The sequence below is a fragment of the Apiospora hydei genome (assembly GCF_038363865.1).
Source record: "Apiospora hydei strain CBS 114990 chromosome Unknown utg000006l_segment0_segment0, whole genome shotgun sequence".
Lineage (NCBI taxonomy): Eukaryota > Fungi > Ascomycota > Sordariomycetes > Amphisphaeriales > Apiosporaceae > Apiospora > Apiospora hydei.
Window position 1 is genome coordinate 4,826,450 of NW_027117365.1, and position 22,143 is coordinate 4,848,592.

The 22,143-nt window shown below is 40.8% G+C and overlaps 4 protein-coding genes across 4 annotated transcripts; 2 read left to right on the forward strand and 2 right to left on the reverse strand.

Annotated features, from left to right (window-relative positions):
• Positions 1-1,170: 1,170 nt before the first annotated feature.
• Positions 1,171-1,883, forward strand: PG997_008770 (uncharacterized protein; the record flags this gene model as incomplete). The annotated part of the gene is made up of 4 exons (XM_066813085.1): positions 1,171-1,385; positions 1,535-1,556; positions 1,606-1,784; positions 1,838-1,883. 4 exons carry the CDS (start codon positions 1,171-1,173, stop codon positions 1,881-1,883), a joined length of 462 nt encoding a protein of 153 aa, XP_066668427.1.
• A 1,044-nt stretch (positions 1,884-2,927) lies between these two features.
• PG997_008771 (uncharacterized protein) lies at positions 2,928-3,257 on the forward strand (the record flags this gene model as incomplete). The annotated part of the gene is made up of 1 exon (XM_066813086.1): positions 2,928-3,257. One exon carries the CDS (start codon positions 2,928-2,930, stop codon positions 3,255-3,257), a length of 330 nt encoding a protein of 109 aa, XP_066668428.1.
• A 12,198-nt stretch (positions 3,258-15,455) lies between these two features.
• PG997_008772 (Aldo-keto yakc) lies at positions 15,456-15,903 on the reverse strand (the record flags this gene model as incomplete). Its single annotated transcript, XM_066813087.1, has 2 exons — positions 15,456-15,734; positions 15,874-15,903. The coding sequence occupies 2 exons, from the start codon at positions 15,901-15,903 to the stop codon at positions 15,456-15,458; spliced, it is 309 nt and encodes a 102-aa protein (XP_066668429.1).
• A 348-nt stretch (positions 15,904-16,251) lies between these two features.
• On the reverse strand, positions 16,252-21,269 carry PG997_008773 (sulfite reductase hemoprotein; the record flags this gene model as incomplete). Its single annotated transcript, XM_066813088.1, is given in 5 exon segments — positions 16,252-16,281; positions 16,342-18,045; positions 18,065-20,716; positions 20,783-20,925; positions 21,175-21,269. The coding sequence occupies 5 exon segments, from the start codon at positions 21,254-21,256 to the stop codon at positions 16,252-16,254; spliced, it is 4,611 nt and encodes a 1,536-aa protein (XP_066668430.1). The 5' UTR covers positions 21,257-21,269.
• Positions 21,270-22,143: the final 874 nt, after the last annotated feature.

Here is a 22,143-nt window from a genome sequence, read left to right on the forward strand (position 1 = left end):
CCCTAGGGAGTTTGCCAGTGACCTAAACACATGGAAGACCACTGACGCACTCATATGGGGGCTTTAGGGGCGATCAAGTTGCTTCCCAGAACCAACCAAGCTCACTCAGATGCATTTTAAGCAGCCTGTTTTCAACTGTTGCCCAAGAAGATCGGCACCTATCACCTAACTGCCTTTTCTTGATATACCTAGACAAGTCATTCATGTCCATGTCAATGACCACATCGTTTCCTATCTCTGTCCATTTCAGGATGTCCCACAGGGGTCCTTGGATAGCTGTGATTATCATATCACAGCACCAGTCGGTTTTTCTCGCGCCTGTATAGTATGATCTACAAATATACACATCGCCATCATTACCTCATACGTTCCTTTTCATTCCCCCTTCTCAAGAACACAGACATCAACGTACTGAGACAGGAGACCCCGCGAGCATACGATCATTGCTTGTGCACCTCGACCAACCCAAATACAAAATCGAAGAGGAACTTCAAGAAGATATCTGCCGACCTGGAAGCCTTCACCATTAGTAAGTGAAAACCCTACTCTGCAACATCATTTCCTTCATGGGCGACATACGGTACCTAGTAACCAAAGCTGACAATCACAACAGCCGAAGACGCCCCAGAGGATTCAGACCAGCCGAGCAAAAATTCAAGATCAAGATCCATGCGTCAAAGTAAGCACCCGATTCCTAGAATGCCCGAAAGTTACATCATCTAATAGGAAATCTAGAAGCAGCGGTATTACAGACTTCAAACCGGCTGATGGTGCCCGCACAGCGATCGGGAGTTCAACAATGCAAAAACTCCGGATCTAGAAAACCGAACAGAAACTACGGAGTAGGCCGTGGCCTTGATTTCAACTATCAGATATGCTTAGCTTTAGGCGTCGCACTACATCAATGGAGACATTACTCTTAGACTGCAGTTCATTCAATTCCATACCCAGCAAGGGGTTCGCAATCCCGTGCTAGGAGGCAGTATCAGCTACTCCTATTTAGCTCAAGATAGGAGTGGCTCGTGTATATCAAGGTAAACAGAATGTCCCTGTCTACATCACACCAAAGGCGAAAACTACACGTCTATATAGTTCCAAATGCCCAACTACGACCCTTTTCCATTACCATTTTGACTCGCTTTTATTCGGTTTTTCTTCAGCCTGTTCTGGATGGGCTACAACTACGGTTTCATCCGCAACACTGGACAAACCCCGAGCATCCAGGACGATAAGCATGTGGATCCGCCTGATATTCCCGGTTTGATCTTTTACCTCTTCTGGGCCATCATCCGGGCCAGAACGATGATACATGGATTCTTCGTACAACTGGAAGGCAACACCATGGAACCAGACGAAGAACTCCAGAAGAGCAATGCCAACCACAGGTATTTTCTCAACACACACCAAAAGTAAGGAATGTGAGGAATGCCGTGTGCTCGAATGTTCAAACGTGGAACGTCGACGGATCCGAGTAGTGGCATCACCAACAGTATTGAAGCCTGTACCCTCTCGCGACCCTACAAACCCTGCATAGGAATACTCCCTGTTGGCAGGTAGTAGGACATGCAACAAGACCCTCCATCGCCAACGATACGTAATAAACAGGTAGTCCATCAGGCCAATGACCAATTCACATGGCAGGAGAATGAAATCCGCTACGACGAAGAGGACGAGTCCGATAGACGGGCCATGTACTTCGAACTCAAAGAGACGAGGCGACGGCAGAAACGCACCCGAAACCACCCTCTGAAGCCTCATGCGACGCAAGCGGAGTTCCAGAAGCTGTGGGAGATCTCCCCTCAATGGCGACATCAATACTACAAGCACTTACACTTAGTTACGATTTGTTGCTCCAGTACCTGGCAAGTACGCCAACTGGATAGAGATAAACGTGATGAGCTCGCTGTCAGCTTTTATTTTCATACCAGACCAGGTGAGGATCACCTTCGTCATTCTCGGACAGCGAACGTTTTGGCTCGAGCGGTAGCACTCTTGCAAACCAGCCTTCACTGCACACGACCTCGACATGATTGACACGCGTAGGAGTCTGGAGGAGTGCCGACGAAAATACCATAACACGCCGGCACCGATGAAATCGAGAAACAACGGCTACATACTTCCTTGCGTCTCAACATGTATCAGACGCAGGCCAATCTCATCGTCATCCCCTGACCCTTCACGAATCCTGACATCACCACCTTCTCGCCCATACCGCGCCATGATCCCGCTGCAGTCCCGGGCCACGACTCATCTGAAGGAACCAACGCAGTGGTTCCCATTATTGACTACTATTGCGACGCCCGTCTGAAGCTCAACCGTGAGAACCGAGGAACGAATACGTTTCAAACCTCGAGGGGCACTCTTCGACAACCACAACGACGAAGAGATTTACGCTTTCACCTGACTCTCGGGAGGGATTATCATCAGGTCCTGAACACCGTTCCATACCCAATAAGACCACCGTCACAACACATACACACCGTGGCTGCTATCCTGGGCTACGATTCAGCCACTGACTGAAGCGAACGACGAAAGGCTTGAAGGCGCTTCGTCTCATGTCAGAGAACATGGTAAGTACTTATTCAGCCATCCCGCAAAGATCTCGATTAGGTACTCACAAGTTCGCCAGACACAGCGATCCTCGCCTGGCGGATAGTCGCCAGCTGCAACTACTTGGCATGCTGGCCTGCGATGATATGAGTCGAAAAGCAAAACAACAAGAAAGTAAAGAGAAAAAAAGAATGGTCAATACTCGAGCGCCACAGACACCTCGAGGCCAATCAGAGTGGTGGTTCTTACGTCATCCCAAGTAATGCCAGCCACCTGGACGGCAACTGGACTCAAGCAGGAAGGTGGGACCCTCGAAGGAGCGAATGTCCACCATTATACTTCCACGGCTGTGGCAAGTAATTAGCCATAGGGACGAAATGTTCCTACACGCCTTTTCCGAGGGCAAGAACCGTGAAGACCGGTACGGACCAACACCCTTCCTCAAGATGAGTCAGCCCGCCGAAACCCTCTCCAAGTACGCCAAGAAGGCACCGCGCAACAACATGCACTGGAGCCAGCAGTTATCTGGCTTCTCACTACCTGGTTCGACTACGACCAATGCATGGCCCTCCATGTCCGACAGAAAGCCATGCCCCGCCACTCACTCCGACAGGGCCGCTGTTATTGATCCAGAAAGAGCATGCTTATCGGGAAGGGCGGGAAGACTAAAAGTAGAGGAGGCTGGAAGTACAAAGTGGCGCTTTTAAACAAATGCCATCGACTTGTTCTATAATAGGAAACAATATAAGAAGTCCCCTAGCAATGCGGTTTTATTGTTAAATTAAAAAGAAATTCTAATAAAAGTTAATTATTACTTAATATAATAAATTAACCTTTATCTCGTGTTTTCTTATAATATTAACGTTATTATAATATATTTAACGTAGTTTATTATTAAGTGGGCTATATTATTAAGCGGGCCACTTTTTTTAGTTTTTAATACACTTAAACTTTAATACGTAATATTTTTATAATTATAATACCGATTTAATTTAAAAAAAATAGAATTGTTTTAATAATTTAAGCGACGCGAAATCCGATAAATCCTTTAAGCGAACGAGCTACTGTGAAAGTGTACGACGTCCCCCGAGCTATTTTAAATTACCGAATTAACGGCCGAACTTCACGACGCGAAATCCGATATTTATAATATAAATTAAATCTAATAAAAAAAGAGGTGCTTCGTAATTATATAATTAATTTAAATACTCGAGGGATGCTTTTTAATTTTAATATTATAGGAGATATAGTTAATTTCTTTACCGCGTTGCGCGGCGGCGACCGCGTCGGTAAGCACTGGGTTAGGCGCTTTATCGATCGGAACCCGGATTTTAAGACTCGAATAAATCGTCGATACGATTACTAGAGGGCTCTTTATAAGGATCTAGGTGTTATTTCCGGCTAGTTTAGGCTGGTCGCGAATATTAAGGCGAAATACGGCATTTTTAACGAAGATATTTTTAATTTCGACGAGACCGGCTTTATAATAAATATAATCGGGTTAATATTCGTCGTAATACGCGCCGATCGACGTGGGAAGGCGAAATCGGTCCAGTTTAATAATCGGGAATGGTCGACGGCTATTAAATAAATTAATTCTTAAAGCTAATATATCCCGCCGTTTTTAATTATTTAAAGCTAATATCACTTTACGAATTAAGCTCGCGAATATAATTTACCGGGCGATTAAATAATTAAACCGACTTTTAACGGTTAAACCGATAACGAGATAAGCTTAGATTAAATTAAGCACTTCGATAAATATACTAAGTCGCGAATAAAAAGGTCGTTATTACCTCTTAATTTTTAACGACTATAAGAGTTATATTTCGGCGTAGTTTAAAATATAACGTAGTTTACTATTAAGTGGCCCGTATCATTAAGTGGTCCACTTTTATTACTTTTTAATACTTTTATAAAAATTATTTTAACCACGATACTTTAAATTAATTAAAACTACTCGCTATCCGAATCGCTACTTAATTTTATATCCTTTTCACATGTTCGCGCATTATGACCTGTTTGGCCGCAAATACCACAGCGCCTGCCGCCCGTCGCGCGCCGCTTTGATAAACCACCATTTTCGCCTTCGTCGATCGCTGGACGCTTCCCTTTACCTTCTCGTCCTGCAGCCTTCGAGATTCCTTAATCGTAAGGGCTTCTCTAAGCTGGACTCGCGACTTTTTAGCTCTCCGGCGCTTCGAAAGGGCTAAATTAGCCTCTTTTAAAGTACGTATCCGATTATGTATAAAAGTTATTTTATAAACTATTTTAATTATATTTTTCGCTATTTAGTTTATCGTATTTAAAATCGGCGTTAAAGAGTTTTTTTAATAAGTAAACACCCTCTTTTTAATATAAATAAAGTGTTTAGTTATTTATTAAGGGTTAAACGGCGTTTAAAGGTCGTAAGTATTAGCCGTCCTTAAACGAGATAAGTTAAGTGTAAACGTTCGGAGATATATATTTAGTTTATTAATTACCTCGTTCGGGTTATAAGGTACTAAGCTGGATACGTTAAATTTAAATTTAATGTTAATTTTTATAAAAATAGCGAAATATATAGCTTTAAACGCGATAAAGAATTCGAGCTTCGTAATATAATTTATCGAGGCCTTAATAAATAGCTCGATTTCCTTCGAATAAGCACGCTTTAAAGGCGAATAAAGTACTATATCGAGAGATTAAAGCAGGTGCGATAAGTAGGAGGTATACTAATAATAATAATATCGTTATCCTGGTAATATGCCTCGAATTCGGCCGAAATATAGCTCTCGTGGCCGTCGAAAATCAAGAGGCGGTAGCGACCTTTCGTCTGCGATCTAATATATTTATCGAAATACTTAATCTAGTCTAAGCCTGTCTCATTATTAGTCTATTTATTAAAAATCGGTTTAATTACTTAATCGCCCGGTAAGCCACTTTCGCGCGACTAGTTCGCGAAGTAATATTAATTTTAAATAATTAAAAAAGGCGGAATATATTAGCTTTACGAATTAATGTATTTAATCGCCGTCGACTATTCCCGATTATTAAGCTAGACCGATTTCGCCTTCCTACGCCGATCGGCGCGTATTATAACGAAAGTTAACCCGATTATGCTTATTATAAAGCCGGTCTTATTAAAATTCTATATATCTTTGTTTAAGATATCGTATTTAGCCTTTATATTCGCGATTAATTTAAACTAGCCGGAAATAACGTTTAAATCTTCGTAAAAAGCCTTTTAATAATTATATTAACGATTTATTTTAGTTTTAAAGTTTAAGTTACGGTTAATAAATCGCTTAACCTAGTGTTTACCGACGCGTTCGCCGCCGCGCGACGCGGTAAAAAAATTAGCTATATCTTTTACACTAGCGATCTTAAAAAATATCCCGCGGGTATTTAAATTAATTATATATTTATAAAACACTTCCTTTTTATTCGTATTTAATTTATATCGTAAGTATCGAATATCGCGTCGTGGGGTTCGGCCGTAAATTCGGTAACGTAAAGTGGTTTTAAGAATATCGTATACTTTTACAGCATCTTTTTTACTTAATAGATTTAAAGGCTTTCGTATCGCTTAAATAGTTAAACCGATTCGGTCTTCTTAAATTAAATTAAGCATTATAGTTATAAAATTATTACGCGTTAAAGTTTAATAAGGGTCGAGAAATAATAAAGGTGAACCACTTAATAATACGGACCACTTAATGGTAAACCACGTTATTATAAAGATAATAATATTATTACGTTTAATATACCTCTTTTATTTTTTACTTACTTTAACTATTAAATATAGCACTTTATTCGCCGTTAAAGCGCGCGTATTCGAAGGAAATCGAGTTATTTATTAAAGCGTCGATAAATTACATTACGAAGCTAAAGTTTTTTATCGCCTTTAAAGCTACGTATTTTACTATTTTCACGAAAAATAATATTAAATTTAAATTTAACGTATTTAATTTAATACCTTATAACCTAAACAAGGTAATTAATAAGTTAAATATACGTCTCCGGACGCTTACACTTAGCTCGTCGCGTCCGGGAACGGTTAATACTTATAACCCCTAAACGTCGTTTAACCCTTAATAAACGACTAAACACTTTATTTTTATATAAAATAAAGTTTTTACTTATTAAAAAACTCCTCGACGCTAATTTTAAATATTATAAACTAAATAGCGAAAAATATAAATAAAATAGCCTATAAAATAACCCTTATACGCGATTAAATATATATATTAAAAGAGGCTAATTTAATACTTTTAAAGCGCCGGAGAGTTAAAAAATTACGTTTCTAACTTAGAGGGGCCCTTACTATATAAGAATTATAAAAACTATAAGACGAAAAGGTAAAAAAGAAACGTCGAGCGACTAATAAAAATAAAACAAGGGGTCCGTCGAAACGGAGGGCGACCGGTGAAAAACGCTGCGGTATCTACGGCGAGACAGGTTATAATGCGCGAACATGTGAAAAGGACGTAAAATTAAATAGCGATTCCGATAGCGAGTAATTTTAATTAATTTAAAGCGTTATAGTTAAATTAACTTATATAAAAGTGGTAAGGTAAAAAAATAGCCCGCTTAATAATATAGCCCGCTTAATAGTAAACCACGTTATTATTTTATTAATAATATAATTTTATTACTCGTTTAAATACTTTCTCGTATTATTAATATAAACTCGCGTACGTTTTACTAGGTTTTTATTAAACCTTTAATAAATATCGTTATACGAACCTTACGACGCGATATTCGATATTTACGGTATAAATTAAATACGAATAAAGAGGAAATATTTCGTAAATATATAATTAATTTAAATATCCGCGGAATATTTCCTAAAATCGCTAGTATAAAAAATATAGCTAATCTCTTTACCGCGTTATGCGACGGCGAGCGCGTTAATAAGTACTAAATTAAGCGCTTTATTAATCGAAACCCGGACTTTAAAATTTAAATAAACCGTCGATACGATTATTAAAGGGCTTTTTATAATAATTTAAACGTTATTTTCGATTAATTTAAATTAATTATAAATATTAAAGCTAAATATAATATCGTTAATAAAAATATATAGAATTTCGACGAGACCGGTTTTATAATAGGTATAATCGAGTTAATCCTCGTTATAATACGCGCCGATCGGCGTGGGAAGGCGAAGTCGGTTTAGCCTAGTAATCGGGAATAGTCGACGGCGATTAAATATATTAATTCGTAAGGCTAGTGTATTCCGCTTTTTTTAATCGTTTAAAGCTAATATTATTTCGCGAATTAATCGCGCGAAAATAATTTACTAAACGATTAAATAATTAAACCAATTTTTAATAAATAAATTAATAATAAAATAAACTTAACGTACCCCACGGTTTAATTTCCCACACGGTTTAATTTCTTACTTTTTTATAATTTCGCGTAACGCTTTATTTTTACCTCGTTTTTTTACTATATTATTATAATCGGCTTTTAAAAAGAAAGTAACGTTATTTTAACGTTAAAAGCGTTTTAAAACGCCTTAAAATTAAATATATAACGTGCGGTTAAAATATACGATATTTTACGAAAGACCCTTTTTAATCGTCGACGCGGTATAATTTTAAAACTTAATATTTAATTATTAACGTAAAAGCTTACTATTTTTAAGGAGGAAGTAATTATAAAATATATAAATAATTTAAATTCGCGATCGTTTTTTCCCCGTATAAGTGGCGTTAAAAATAAAGCGAATCGATTACTCGATTAACGCGACGCGAAACGCGTCGGCGTTAACTAGGCCTCGAGTTTCGTACGACGATAATTAGACTTCCGGACGCGTTTTAATCGAAAAATCGACTACTAAAAAGTTTTTTACGAAAATCCCGACGCGTATCGCGCGTAATTTACTTTTATACGGAATATAATTTATTAGCATTCGGTTAATATATAAAGTTTTAAAAAGCGAGGGTTTAAAACCTTAAATTTTCGTATTTATTTACTAAACTCTTTAAAGTATATATATAAGTCCTTAGTATTTAAACGTATATTAATTTATCTCGTTTTAATATACGCTAATTAAATTATATTATAATATACTATTATATTAAACCGGCTATTTACACGCTTTTTTAACGGTATATTATAATATATTTTTAAGTTTTTATATTTAATAATTAAATCGTAATCCCCGTTTTTATACGGCTTTATTAAAGCCGCGAAGTATATTATCGTGCTTTTTTTAAGCGTTTTTCGACGCTTTTAATTTATTATTTAATATAATTAACGTGGTTTACTATTAAATCGAATATATTATTAAATCGGACACTTTTTTTATATCTCGACACTTCTATATAAATTTATTTAATTATAACGTTTTAAATTAATTAAAATTATTCGCTATCCGATTCGCTACTTAATTTTATATCCTTTTTACACGTTCGCGTATTGTGACCGGTTTCGCCGCAGTTGCCACAGCGCCTACCGCCCGTTGCGCGTCGTTTCGACGAGCCACCATTTTCGCCTTCGCCGGTCGGTGAACGCTTCCCTTTTACTTTCTCGTCTTATAGCGCTTAAAATTCCTTAATAGTAAAGGCTCCTCTAAGTTGGACTCGTGATTTTTTAATTTTTCGGCGCTTCGAAAAGGCTAAATTAACATTTTAAAGGGTGCGGACTTAATTTTTTAATATAGTTATTTTATAAGCTATTCGGGTTATACCCTTCGTTATTTAGTTTATCGTATTTAAAATTAGCGTTAAAAGTTTTTTTAATAAGTAAATACTTTTTTTTAATATAAATAAAGTGCTTAGTCGTTTATTACGGGTTAAACGGCGTTTAGGGGTTATACGTGCTTAGAGTCCCGGGTCGCGATTATTCTAGTATAGGCGTCCGAAGTTACACATTTAGTTTATTTATTACTTTGTTCGAATAATGAAATACTAAGCCGAATACATTAAATCTAAATTTAATATTAATTTCCGTAAAAATAGTAAAATATGCGGCCTTAAACGCGATAAAGAACTTAAGCTTCGTAATATAATTTATCGAGGCCTTAATAAATAACTCGATTTTTTCGAATAAGCACGTTTTAAAGGCGAATAAAGTGCTATATCGAAAAGTTAAAATAGGTGCGATAAATAAAAAGGTATACTAATAGTAATAATATTATTATTTTAATAGTATACCTCGAATTCGGCCGAAATATAGTTCTCGTAGCCGTCGAAAATTAAAAGGCGGTAGCGACCTTTTATCTGCGATTTAATATATTTATTAAAATACTTAATTTAATTTAAACCTATCTCGTTATCGATTTATTTATTAAAAATCGGTTTAATCACTTAATCGCTCGGTAAACTATTCTCGCGCGACTAGTTCACGAAGTAATATTAGCTTTAAATAATTAAAAAAAGCGGAATACATTAGCTTTACGAATTAATATATTTAATAACCGTCGACTATTCCCGATTACTAAGCTAAACCGACTTCGTTTTCTTACGCCGATTAGCGCGTATTACGATAAATATTAAACCGATTATACTTATTATAAAGCCGGTCTCGTCGAAATTCTATATATCCTCGTCGATAATACCGTATTTAGCCTTAATATTAATAATTAAGCTAAACTAACCGAAAATAACCTTTAAATTTTTATAAAAAGCCCTTTAATAATTATACCGACGGTTCATTTTAGTCTTAAAGTCCGGGTTACGGTCGATAAAGCGCCTGGCCCAGTGCTTACCGACGCGGTCGCCGCCGCGCGACGCGATAAAAAGATTAGCTATATTTTCCACACTAGCCATTTTTAAAGATATCCTTTAAGTATTTAAATTAATTATATACTTACGAAGCACCTTTTTTTAATCGTATTTAATTTATGTTTTAAATATCGGATTTCGCGTTATACGGTTCGGCTATAAAGTTAATCGCTAAGGGTAAATAATAAAACGACGTAGTATTTCGCCGTAGTTTTTTAATTAATTCGGGTTAAACCGTTTCGTAACGTTTAAATTACTAAAGTTATCCGCTTTTTTTAAAATAAATAAAGTATTATAATTATAAAATTATTACGCGTTAAAGTTTAATTAAATAGGTTAATAATAAAAGTGTTCGACTTAATAATATATTCGACTTAATAGTAAACCATGTTAACTTAACGAAATCCTTAAACTTATTAATTAAAAGCGGCTTCGTAAGTTTATTAATTAAGTTTTTAGTCTCGTTTATATCTCGTTTTTAACGTAGTAATAATAATATTAAATATACTTCTATTTTTTAAATATTTAAATAGTTTTAATTTACAGTTTTATTACTATATTATCTTTTAATATAATAATAAGTCTTTCTGGTTACTAGCTTAACTCTGTTAAAAGGCTTCGAATATTCGCGCGCTCCTTCGTAATTTCGTTCACGGCCACGTATTCGCTTTTAATAACCGATAAAGCTATATAATCTTATAAGGCTAACTTTTAAGCGATAAAGTATCTTACTATAAAGATAATATAGCTTATAATTAACCTTTTAATGTCTTTATCGCATTTATAGCTCGCATCGTATATAGCTATTAATTTAAACGTGTTAAACCGAATATATAAATAATTAAAGGATTTATTTAATCGTTAATATAATAAGCCCTTATTTTTATTACCTCGTAAATAACGATAAACTTTATTTATATATTTCGATTACGTTAATATAAAATTAATTATATACCGTAATTAAACACTTATAACGAATTAAATATTTAATCGCGTTAACGTGGTTTATTATTACGCGACGTATATTACTTAGCGACGCATTTTTTTACTTCTCGACTTTTTTATATAAATTAATTTAATTATAACGCTTAAAATTAATTAAAACTACTCGTTATTCGATTTTTCGTTTAATTTTATATTTTTTTATATGTTCGCGTATTATAACCTGTCTCGCCGTAAATACTATAGCGCCTTTTACTGGTCGCCCTCCGTTTTAATGAACCCCTATTTTTATTTTTATCGGGCGCTGAACGCTTTTCTTTTATTTTCTCGTTTTGTAGCTGCTGAGATTCTTTAATAGTAAGGGCTTTTTTTAAGCTAAACTCGCGACTTTTTAGCTTTCCGGCGTTTAAAAAGTGCTAAATTAGCCTTTTTTAATATATATATTTTATTACGTATAAGGGTTATTTTATAAGCTATTTTAATTATATTTTTCGGTATTTAGTTTATTATATTTAAAATTAATATCGGAGAACTTCCTTAATAAATAAACACCCTTTTTTAATATAAATAAAGTGCTTAGTTATTTATTAAAGGTTAAACGGCGTTTAAAAGTCGTAAGTACTAGCCGTTCGCGGACGAGATAAATTAAGTGTAAACGTTTAAAGACGTATATTTAACTTATTAATCACCTCGTTAAAATTATAAAAGACTAAATTAAAAACGTTAAATCTGGATTTAATATTATTTTTTATAAAAATAGCGAAATGCGCGGCCTTAAAGGCGATAAAAAACTCGAGCTTCGTAATATAATTTATTAAAGCCTTAATAAATAGCTCGATTTTTTAAATAAGCACGCTTTAAAGCCGAATAAAATGCTATATCGAGTAGCTAGAGCAGGTGAAATAAATAAGGAGGCATACCGAGTGTAATAATATTATTGTTTTAGTAGTATACCTCGAATTCGGCCGAAATATAACTCTCGTGGCTGTCGATAATTAAGAGGCGGTAAGAACTTTTTGTTTACGTTTTAATGTGTTTATCGAAATGTTTAATTTAGTTTAAGCTTATTTCGTTATTAATTTAATTATTAAAAGTCGGCTTAATTATTTAATCGCCCGGTAAATCGGTTTTACGAGACTAGTTCACGAGGTAATATTAATTTTAAACGATTAAAAACGGCGGAATATATTAGCCCTACGAATTAATATATTTAATCGCCGTTATTTATTCCCGATTACTAAGCTAAACCGATTTCGCTTTTTTACGCCGCTCGGCGCGTATTACGACGAGTATTAACCCGATTATATTTATTATAAAGCCGGTCTCGTCGAAATTTTAAATATTTTCGTCGACGATCCTATATTTCGCCTTTATATTCGCGATTAGCGTAAATTAGCCGGAAATAACTTTAAAATCCTCGTAAAAAACTTTTAATAATCGTACCGACGATTTATTTTAATCTTTAAGTCCGGGTTACGGTCGATAAAACGCTTAACCTAGTGCTTACCGACGCGGTCACCGCCGCGCGACGCGGTGAAGAGATTGGCTATATTTTTTACACTAGCGAGATCGGGAGGCATCCTTCGGATATTTAAATTAATTATATATTTACGAAGTACCTCTTTTTTAATTAAATTTAGTTTACGTCGTTTCGGTCGGATTTCGCGTTTTAAAATTCGGTCGTAAATTCGATAACGTAAAGTTAATTCGAGTATATTATAAGCTTTTATTATTACTTTTTAGGTTATTTAATTCGGTCCGTTTCGTATCGCTTAAATTATTAAAACTATCCGATTTTTTTAAAATTAATTAAATATTATAATTATAAAAGTATTACGCGTTAAAGTTTAATTATATTAAAATTAAATTTAAGTGCGTCGCTAAATAATATACGTCGCGTAGTAATAAACCACGTTAAGTTAATAACCAACGAAGTAATATAATTAACTTAATAATAAACCACGTTATTAATGTTTTAATATTTAAAGATAAACTAAATTATTTTATAAGCTTTTAAAGGGTAACGTGGTTTACTAGTAAGCGGGATATATTATATACCGGGACACTTTTTCGACCGACTATACCTTTTAAACTTTAACACGTTTTAATTTTATAACTATAATACTTAATCCTTTATTAAAAAAACGGATCGATTTAACGATTTAAACGACGCGAAACCCTGTAAAATATATTAATTAAAAAGCTACTACGAAAACCTTTAATATTCCACGAATTTCTTTAAATTACCGACTTTACGGCCGACTTTTATAACGCGAAATCGGACACTTTTAATAAAAATTAAATCCGATTAAAAAGAGGTGCTTCGTAATTATATAATTAATTTAAATACCCGAGGGATGCCTCCTAATATAGCTAGTGTGGAAGATATGGCTAATTTCCTTACCGCGTCGCGCGGCGGCGAACGCGTCGGTAAGCACTGGGTTAGGCGATTTATTAACCGTAACCTAAACTTTAAAATTAAAATAAATCGTCGATATAATTATTAAAGGGCTTTTTACGAGGATTTAAATATTATTTTTAACTAGTTTAAATTAATCGCGAATATTAAAACTAAATACGATATCGTTAATAAAAATATATATAATTTCGATAAAACCGGCTTTATAATAAATATAATCGGGTTAACTCTCGTTATAATACGCGCCGATCGGCGTGGGAAGGCGAAATCGGTCCAGCCTAGTAATCGGGAATGGTCGACGGCGATTAAATGCATTAATTCGTAAGGCTGGTGCATTTCGCCGTTTTTAATCGTTTAAGGCTAATATCACCTAGCGAACTAGGCTACCGAATGCGACTTACCGGGTAACTAGGTAATTAAACCGACTTCGAATAGTTAAATAAATAATAAAATAAGCCTAAACTAAATTAAGTATTTTAATAAATATATTAAATCGCGAACGAAGGGTTTATATCGCTTTTTAATCCTCGACGGCTACGAGCGCTATATTTCGGCCGAATTCGAGGTATATTATAAAAATAACGGCATTATTACGCTTAATATGCCTCCTTATGTTTTTTATTTTTTTTAACTATTAAATATAATATTTTATTCGCCTTTAAAGCGCGCGTATTCGAAAGAAATCGAGCTATTTATTAAAACCTCGATTAATTATATTATAAAGCTCGAGTTTTTTATCGCGTTTAAAGCCGCGTATTTTACTATTTTTACGGAAATTAACATTAAATCTAAATTTAACGTATTTAATTTAATACCTTATAACCTTAATAAGGTAATTAATAAGTTAAATGTGCGTCTTTAAACACTTACACTTAGCCCGTCGCGTTTAGGAACGGCTAGCACCTACGACCTTTAAACGCCGTTTAACCTTTAATAAATAACTAAGCACTCTTTTTTATTAAAAGAGGGTGTTTACTTATTAAGAAAGCTCTTTAACGCTAATTTTAAAAGCAGTAAACTAAATAACGAAGAGTATATATATAATCGTGTATAAAATAACTTTTATAAAGAATTAAATACGTATATTATAAAAGGCTAATTTAACCCTTTCGAAGCGCCGGAGAACTAAAAAGTCGCGAGTTTAACTTAGAAAAGCTTTTACGATTAAGGAATCTCGAAAGCTACAGAATAAAAAAACAAAAAAAAACGGCTAGCGACTAATAAAAGCGAAAATAGTAGTTTATCGAAAAGGCGCGCGACGGGCGGCAGGCGCTGTGAGATCTGCGGCGAAATAAGCCATAATATGCGAATATATAAAAAAGATATAAAATCGAGTAGCGAATCGAATAGCGAGTAAATTTAATTAATATAGCGCGTTATAATTAAATAAATTTATATAAAAGTGTCGAAAAGTGAAAAAAGTGTCCCGGTATGTAATATATTCCGCTTATTAATAAACTACGTTAAACTTAATATATAATAATTTTAAATAATAATAAGGCGGTTAAAAAACCTTAAATTATAAAGAAAAGCTATAAAAAAACTCGAAAAATAAATCGATAAAAAATAACTTAATAAGCTATAATATAATATAACATTAAAATCTCGACCCGAAAATAAGTAAGCGTCGTTTTAACGTCGCCGACCGCCTATAACGTCCGTTAAAAATCGGCTTACTTAACAATTACAGTTTAACCTCTTAACCTAGGAGGGCACAATATACCCTTAGCAGACCTCCGGAAGTGTCACAACTGAGATCATGATATATATTACGCATGCGCCGCACTTGATAAATATCTCAACTAGCTATCTATACAGCGCCGAGTCATCTATTCATCCACCTTGTCCAAGTAGCACTGCCCCTTAGCAAAATCCGGATCCCGCCCCCCCGCCACCCAGCTCACAATCCTCCGCACCTCCTCCGCCTCTTCCTCATCCGTCAGCTCAACCTTGAGTACCCCGAAGGTTTTCTCGAGGTATTCGATCCGCTTGGTAGCCGGAATGCGGATGAAGTCGGGCCGCTGCTTGAGCACCCAGGCGACGGCCAGGTGGGCGGCGCTGCAGCCCTTCTCCTCGGCCACGGCCTCGAGCTGGTTGACAATTCCTTCCTGATTCGGGCATGTATCTATGGTACACCATGGGTGCGGTAACGTGTCTTGGTGGGGGCGCAGGGCGTGTGGTAGTAGTCGCTTGATGGACTTACCAGGTAGATTATGATGAACAAGAACAGTGTGGTCCGCCAAGCACAGTTGCAGGTCGTGCTCCTGCCGATCTCATGGTCACGGAAAGACGGCTTGCCAATGGGCAACCGACATGGATCAAACCAGAACTCCTACTTCGCGCGCCAATGACCCCTCACCGGAGCTTTGAGGACGAACCAAGGTGCTTATGGTCTCATGAAATCGTATCCAAACAAGAGCAAGTAAGGCACCTACTCCCGAAACATGTGAACGAGAACGTATGTTTATCATATTTACCGCCTATATAAATCAAGATGCTATATCACCTATCTTAAGGTGTCGATGTAATGCCGCCCCCAGTCCCAAACGCCAGTCTTGATATCATAGATGCCGCATTTTGATCAAGTCACATTCACATATCTTAATTCATGCCAACCTCCCCAGTTTATTCCTCGTCAGACTCTTCCTCAGCAACCTGTTATTAAATGTTAGCCGAGCCATCTTCTCAGTATAACAGAAGTCAAGAATCACTTACGTCAGCGTGGAAGTTCTGTCCATCCGTAGTCTCCTTGATGACACCCGAGCGAATGCAGAAGTCACCAAACCTCTCGCCCTCCTGCCTCTCGGTAGCGTACTGCTTCAGCAGCGGCTTCATGATGGCCAGGATCTCGTCCTCCTTGATGCTGGAGCGGTATAGCTTGTTCAGGCGCTGGCCGTGGTAGCCGCCACCCAGGTACATGTTGTAGGCGCCGTAAGCCTTGCCGACGAAGGCTACCTCAGCCAACCAGGGACGAGCACAGCCGTTGGGGCAACCAGTCATGCGCATAACGATGGAGTCTTGACGCAGACCGTTCTCCTCGAGGCAGTCTTCGAGCTTGGAGATCAGGACGGGCAGGTAGCGCTCACTTTCAGCCATGGCCAAACCGCAAGTGGGGAAGGCAACACAAGCAGAAGAGCTGAGGCGGAGACCAGAGAACTGGTAGTTGTCGAGCTTGTATTGCTTCATGAGTTCCTTCATCTGCGGCAGGTCCTCATCGGCCACGTTGGAGAGGATGAGATGCTGGTTACCAGTCAGGCGGAACTCGCCCTTGTGGACCTTGGCAATCTCACGGAGGCCAGTCTTCATCTGGAAGTCGGGCGTGTCCTCGATACGGCCGTTCTCGATGAAGAAGGTGAAGTGGTTGAGACCGTTCTCATCCTTCTGCCATCCAAAGGTGTCGACGTTGCTCTGGAAGTGGAAAGGACGCGCAGGCTCGAAAGTCTTACCCCACATGGCCTCGACCTTGCTGCGGAAGACATCAACACCCATATCGTCAATGGTGTACTTGAGACGAGCGTGCTTGCGGTTCTTGCGATCACCGTGGTCGCGCTGCACCAACATGACCTTCTCACAGGCGATGTGAACCTCCTCGGCACTGACGTAACCCATCATGCGACCGGTCTGGGGGTAGGTCTTCTTGTTGTTGTGCGTGGTACCCATACCACCACCAGCGAGAAGGTTGAAACCAAGAAGCTCACCATCATCGCCCTTGATAGCAATCAGACCGACATCGTGAGCGTACACATCCGTGTCGTTGTGAGGCGGGATAGCGATGGTGATCTTGAACTTTCGCGGCAGGTAAGTAGGTCCGTACAAGGGTTCGAAGTCCTGCACAGCTTCACCGGCAACTTGCTTCTTCTCGTTGTTGTCATCCGTGAGCCATATCTCGTGATAGGCTGAGGTGGCAGGCAACAAGTGGTCGCTGATCTTCTTGGAGCAGGCAAATACCTGTCTGTGGTATTTCGACTGGGTGGGAAGAGAGCTGCACATGACGTTTCGGTTGACATCACCGCAGGCGGCAATGGTGGTCATGAGCGAGCGGTTGATGGCCTGCATAGCGGGCTTGAGCTTTCCCTTCACAACTCCGTGGAATTGGAAGGTCTGTCGGGTAGTAAGCTTCATCGTCTCGTTGCCCAGGCTGTTGCTGATGTCGTCCATCTGGACCCATTGCTTGGCAGTAGAAACACCACCCGGCAGTCTGCATCGAATCATGAAAGAGTAAGCGGGCTCCAGACCCTGAGCCTTGCGCTCATCTCTAACATCACGGTCGTCCTGCATGTAAGTACCATGGAACTTGGTGAGTTGCTGGTCAGAAGCAGAGATGGCAGCAGTCGTGGGATCGTTCAGGCCTTCAACAATGGTACCGCGAAGGTAGTTGGAAGCCAGCTTGATGTCCTCGTTGGTGATTGGTGGCGGCTCCTCTGGGGAGGCCATCGACGTTAGCAACGCCAAGAGCTGTCCAGATCTTGGGCTCCCACTCGGAGTAACCAGTCTGGTAACCATCGGGATCCTGGTCGTCACCAAGACCAACATCAGCAAGACGCTTACCGCCAAAGTTGCCAAGTACGCGGTCAAGATCCTTAGCGGGCTTGTTGTAGTAGACGCGGTCTTGCTTGCGGGGCCAGTAGTGCTTGTCACCGAGACCAAAGACGGAGTAGTTGACGTTGGCGAGATCGAGTTCCGTGCTATCCTTGACAGCATGCCAGAATGACAAGCCGTTTTGGGGGAATTCTCCCTGTCCAGCGGTTGATGTGATGAAGATAATGTTCTCCTCAGTAGACAAGTCCTCGACGGGGTAGTCTTCCATAGCCATGACGGTGGTCTTGAGACCTCGCGAACGCCCACGGTTGCCAAGTCGCTTCGCCAGCGACGTAGCGTTTCCGTTATCTGAGGCGTACAGAATGGTGAGAGGGGCACCAAAGAGACCTTCCAGAAGCTGGGCGTACGCATCCTTGGCCTTTCGCTTCTGATGTGCCCGTACCTCGGTACCGAAGTCCTGGGCCAAGTTAGCAGCGAAAGTGGGTTCCTTGCGCATAAGCTGAGTGAGGTGGTTGTCGCGGTCAAGGAACTGCTTCAGCTCCTTCTTGATGCGCTCCGAGTCCAAAGAGAAGTTAGGCTCGCCCTTGGAGTCGTTGTCGGGGTTCCAGCGGTAAAGGGGCCAGTAGCCGACATCGACTGCCTTCTTGGTCTCTTGCAGAACAGTAAGAGCGGAGTCATGCTCGCCGAAGTAAGGAAGATAAGCAAGAACAATTGAGGGACCGTTGAACTGGTCAGCCTCGAGCATTGCCTGCAGAACCTGTGTGTAGGAGCTGTAGACTGCAGTGGATGCCACGTAAGCGTTGCCGAAGTTCATGGCGTAAAGACCAATATCCTTCTTGCGCCTCTCCGCATCGGCAGCGGCTCTCTCAGAGTAAGGTGTAGAATCGATGATCAGCATGTTGACGTTTTCGCCCGAGGCCAGGACATGGTGGACACCGGAGTTGCCCAGGTCGTAAGACCAGGCATCCGAACCCACGAGCCAGAGCGACTCCTTTCGGAAGAGGCCCTTGCTGGAAAGAAGATCACGAGAAACTTGCGATCCGTCGTTCTCGAGGCGAGCGATAACATCATCGGCAACATCGCTGGCCTTCTGCGCATCGTCAGCTACAGCGGCCCACTTGGCCAGCCAGTTCTTGGGTGCTTCGGTGATGAACTCGTTCGAGGTAGCCGCGTTCTTGGCTTCCTTTACGAACCGCTGGCGGTGCTCCTTTCGGGCCAAGAGAGAACCGAAGCCGAATTCCGGGCTTGTCGCAACTGTTGAGGAGATGCCGGCAGTCTTGGAGTTCAGGGCGTTGGCCATGTAGACCCGGCTCCCGAACAGCTGGTTAAGGATTTTGGTGTAGGCAGTCTCGAGCTTGGGCTGCTCCAGTTGAACCGCACTCGATGCGGGTACATCTCGCTGGCCAACCTCGAGATTCTGGAGAGGCTTCTCCGAGATGAGGTTCTGGAAGACGCCGCGGAGAGCCTGGCGGATCGTATCACTGGTGATGTAACCCAGCTGATATCCAACAACGTGCTCAACACCACCGAAACCGCTCTTTACCGAAGTGAGGATATCGATCAGAAGAGGACCCCACTTTGTCGTCTTCCTCGAGATCTGCTCGATAACAGCCACGCGCTTAACAGACTTGGGAATAGTCTCCACTAGCTTGGATGCGAGCCATGGCCGGTATAGTCTTGCTGTGATCATGCCAGACTTTGCGTACTCGTCGGTGGCCTTGGCAGAATCGAGAGCCTCGGCAAAGAGGCCGGCATCGGAGCCGAAAACGAAAATAGCCTTATCAGCAGTAGCCGGTCCAGACCACTCGAATGGGCTGTATTCGCGGCCGTTTGCCTGCTTGAACTGCTCCCAAATTGCTGTGACATACTTGTAAATATCCTCGGAGCTGACGACAGGCGCCTCGGCCTCGATGGTAGTGGCGGTAGAGACGCTAGGCGGGGCTGTCGATCCACTCTCTTGACTCGACTTCTCTGAAACTGCGGAAGAGGTCGCCTTGGAGGCGGCATCCAATACAGTAGAATCTGAAAGGCCGTTGGCGGCTGAGGCGGCGCCGCCAGCAGGGGCCTCGCGGCGCTCAGAGGCGACAGCGGTTCTTCCATCGTCTGCGTAGATGCCAGAGCCAGAAACTGGGGCGGCCTGGTACCTGCGGACGTCATCGATGTTCAAGACCTGTCGTACGAACTCGGAGTCTTCGTTCGCAATAGGCTTGTCGTGCGCGCAGGCGCCCGAGTCGAAGAAGTGGATGACACCCTTTCCTGACCGGACGGCCAGAGCATGTGCCGTAATGGCCATGTCTTGGGCCTCCTGTAAGGAGTCTGACTGCAGGAAGGTCCATCCTGAGTTTCGGATCGCTGTTATGGAGGAGTAATCGGGCGACTGGGAGGGTTGAAGGGAGATGTGAAGCACGACCGGGTAGTTGGCGAGCTTGTAGAGGTGGGCAATGGACGCCAGCAGGATCTCGGAGGTCGCAGTGACGGAGACGATGCGTCCGGAGCGAATCGGCGCAAAGACGGAGAGGAGAGGGTCGTTGTTGTGCCTGACGGCTTGGACCTGGAGGAGAAGAAGTGTCAATTGGGGGTCTTTCTAATGTAGAACCACGGCAGCGAAGTTACATACCTCGGGGACTTGGTCCTTTGCGACCAGGCTCGGGTCCTTTCGTTCGGCGTATTGCTTAAGGTGGGCGGAAAAAGCAGAATCCTGGGCCAACGAAGGCTGGACTGAGACAATTACATCGCTGGAAAGATAGGCGATTCTCGCAACTGCACGGGACCAAAAGACATCTTGTCAGCTTGTCTATTTCTCAAGTATATATCTCCGAGCAATATGGATTGGAGTAGAATGGAGTAGACAGCGTGGTTGAGGTGGCACATGGAATGGACATCTGCGCGCGGCTTGTTGCAGCAGCAGTGAGGGATTGCGGAAAATGCCCCGCCATCCCGCCATTGGGACATGGTTTGGATTTGGTTGGAGGGGAGGGACAGTGGTTTTTGTTTCTTATTGCAACGTACCTGCCTCTTCAGGCGTGCGAATCTGGATGTCCGCCATCTTTGCCGATGTCTGAGCTGAGGACGAACCGAAAAGAAAAGACATGGTGATGGATGTCGAGGACGCCTCCCCAGGTTTTTATCTTGGAAAGCGATTTAATGGGGAGCGAGCGATGGCGGCAGCATGACTTGAGGGGCTCGGCGTCTGGGAAATTATTTTTCTGGACACCACCAGACACTACAACACTATTTTTTCCTCGAGGCCGGCTGCGTGCTCCAACCAGTTCCCAGGGGTGAGTGCAGATAGGTAGATGCTCGTCCAATCTGAGCCCCCGCAATGAGTCTGATAGTGGAAAAGCGGTGGTTTTTGGTCTCTTGTTTGCGTACGTTGGTACGATGTCACTGCTATCTCTGCCTCTGGTGCAAATGGTGCAATTGTCATCCGCCGCAGTTGATCGATGGCGTGATCGCGACTAGTCCCCCGTGGTGCCACCCCAGCGACCGAAACCGCCCAATCCCAGAGCTCCCCAAGGTCAGAAACCGTGAACCACGAACCGTCCGGGCCTGACAAATGCCATTTCGAACCCAAAAGACCGAGCCTCCTCCGCCTAAATCGCATTTACCCCTGCAGACCCTGCACACTGCCTGCACTAAACGCGGCTGTCGGTTGCCTGGGATTAGCCTCAACGGGCGGCTGAGAGCTGACCTTTTGGCCCCCGACAGCCGCACCAGATTGCCCAGGAAGTATATATCTCCAGCGACACAAACCATCACCACAATTTTCGGGGTATATTTTCATGTCTGGTATTCAGTGCAGATTCATTTCGGTTTTTAATAATGCAACTATACCATAGACTCATTATTATCATTCTTTCGGTCTATATACTCGCTATTTTTACAAATCCCGGCCACCGTAAGACGGTGACTGCTACAAACACCGACCCCCGATAGCCGCCCTCAAAGCCGCTCATACCCCGGAACCCAAGTATGGCG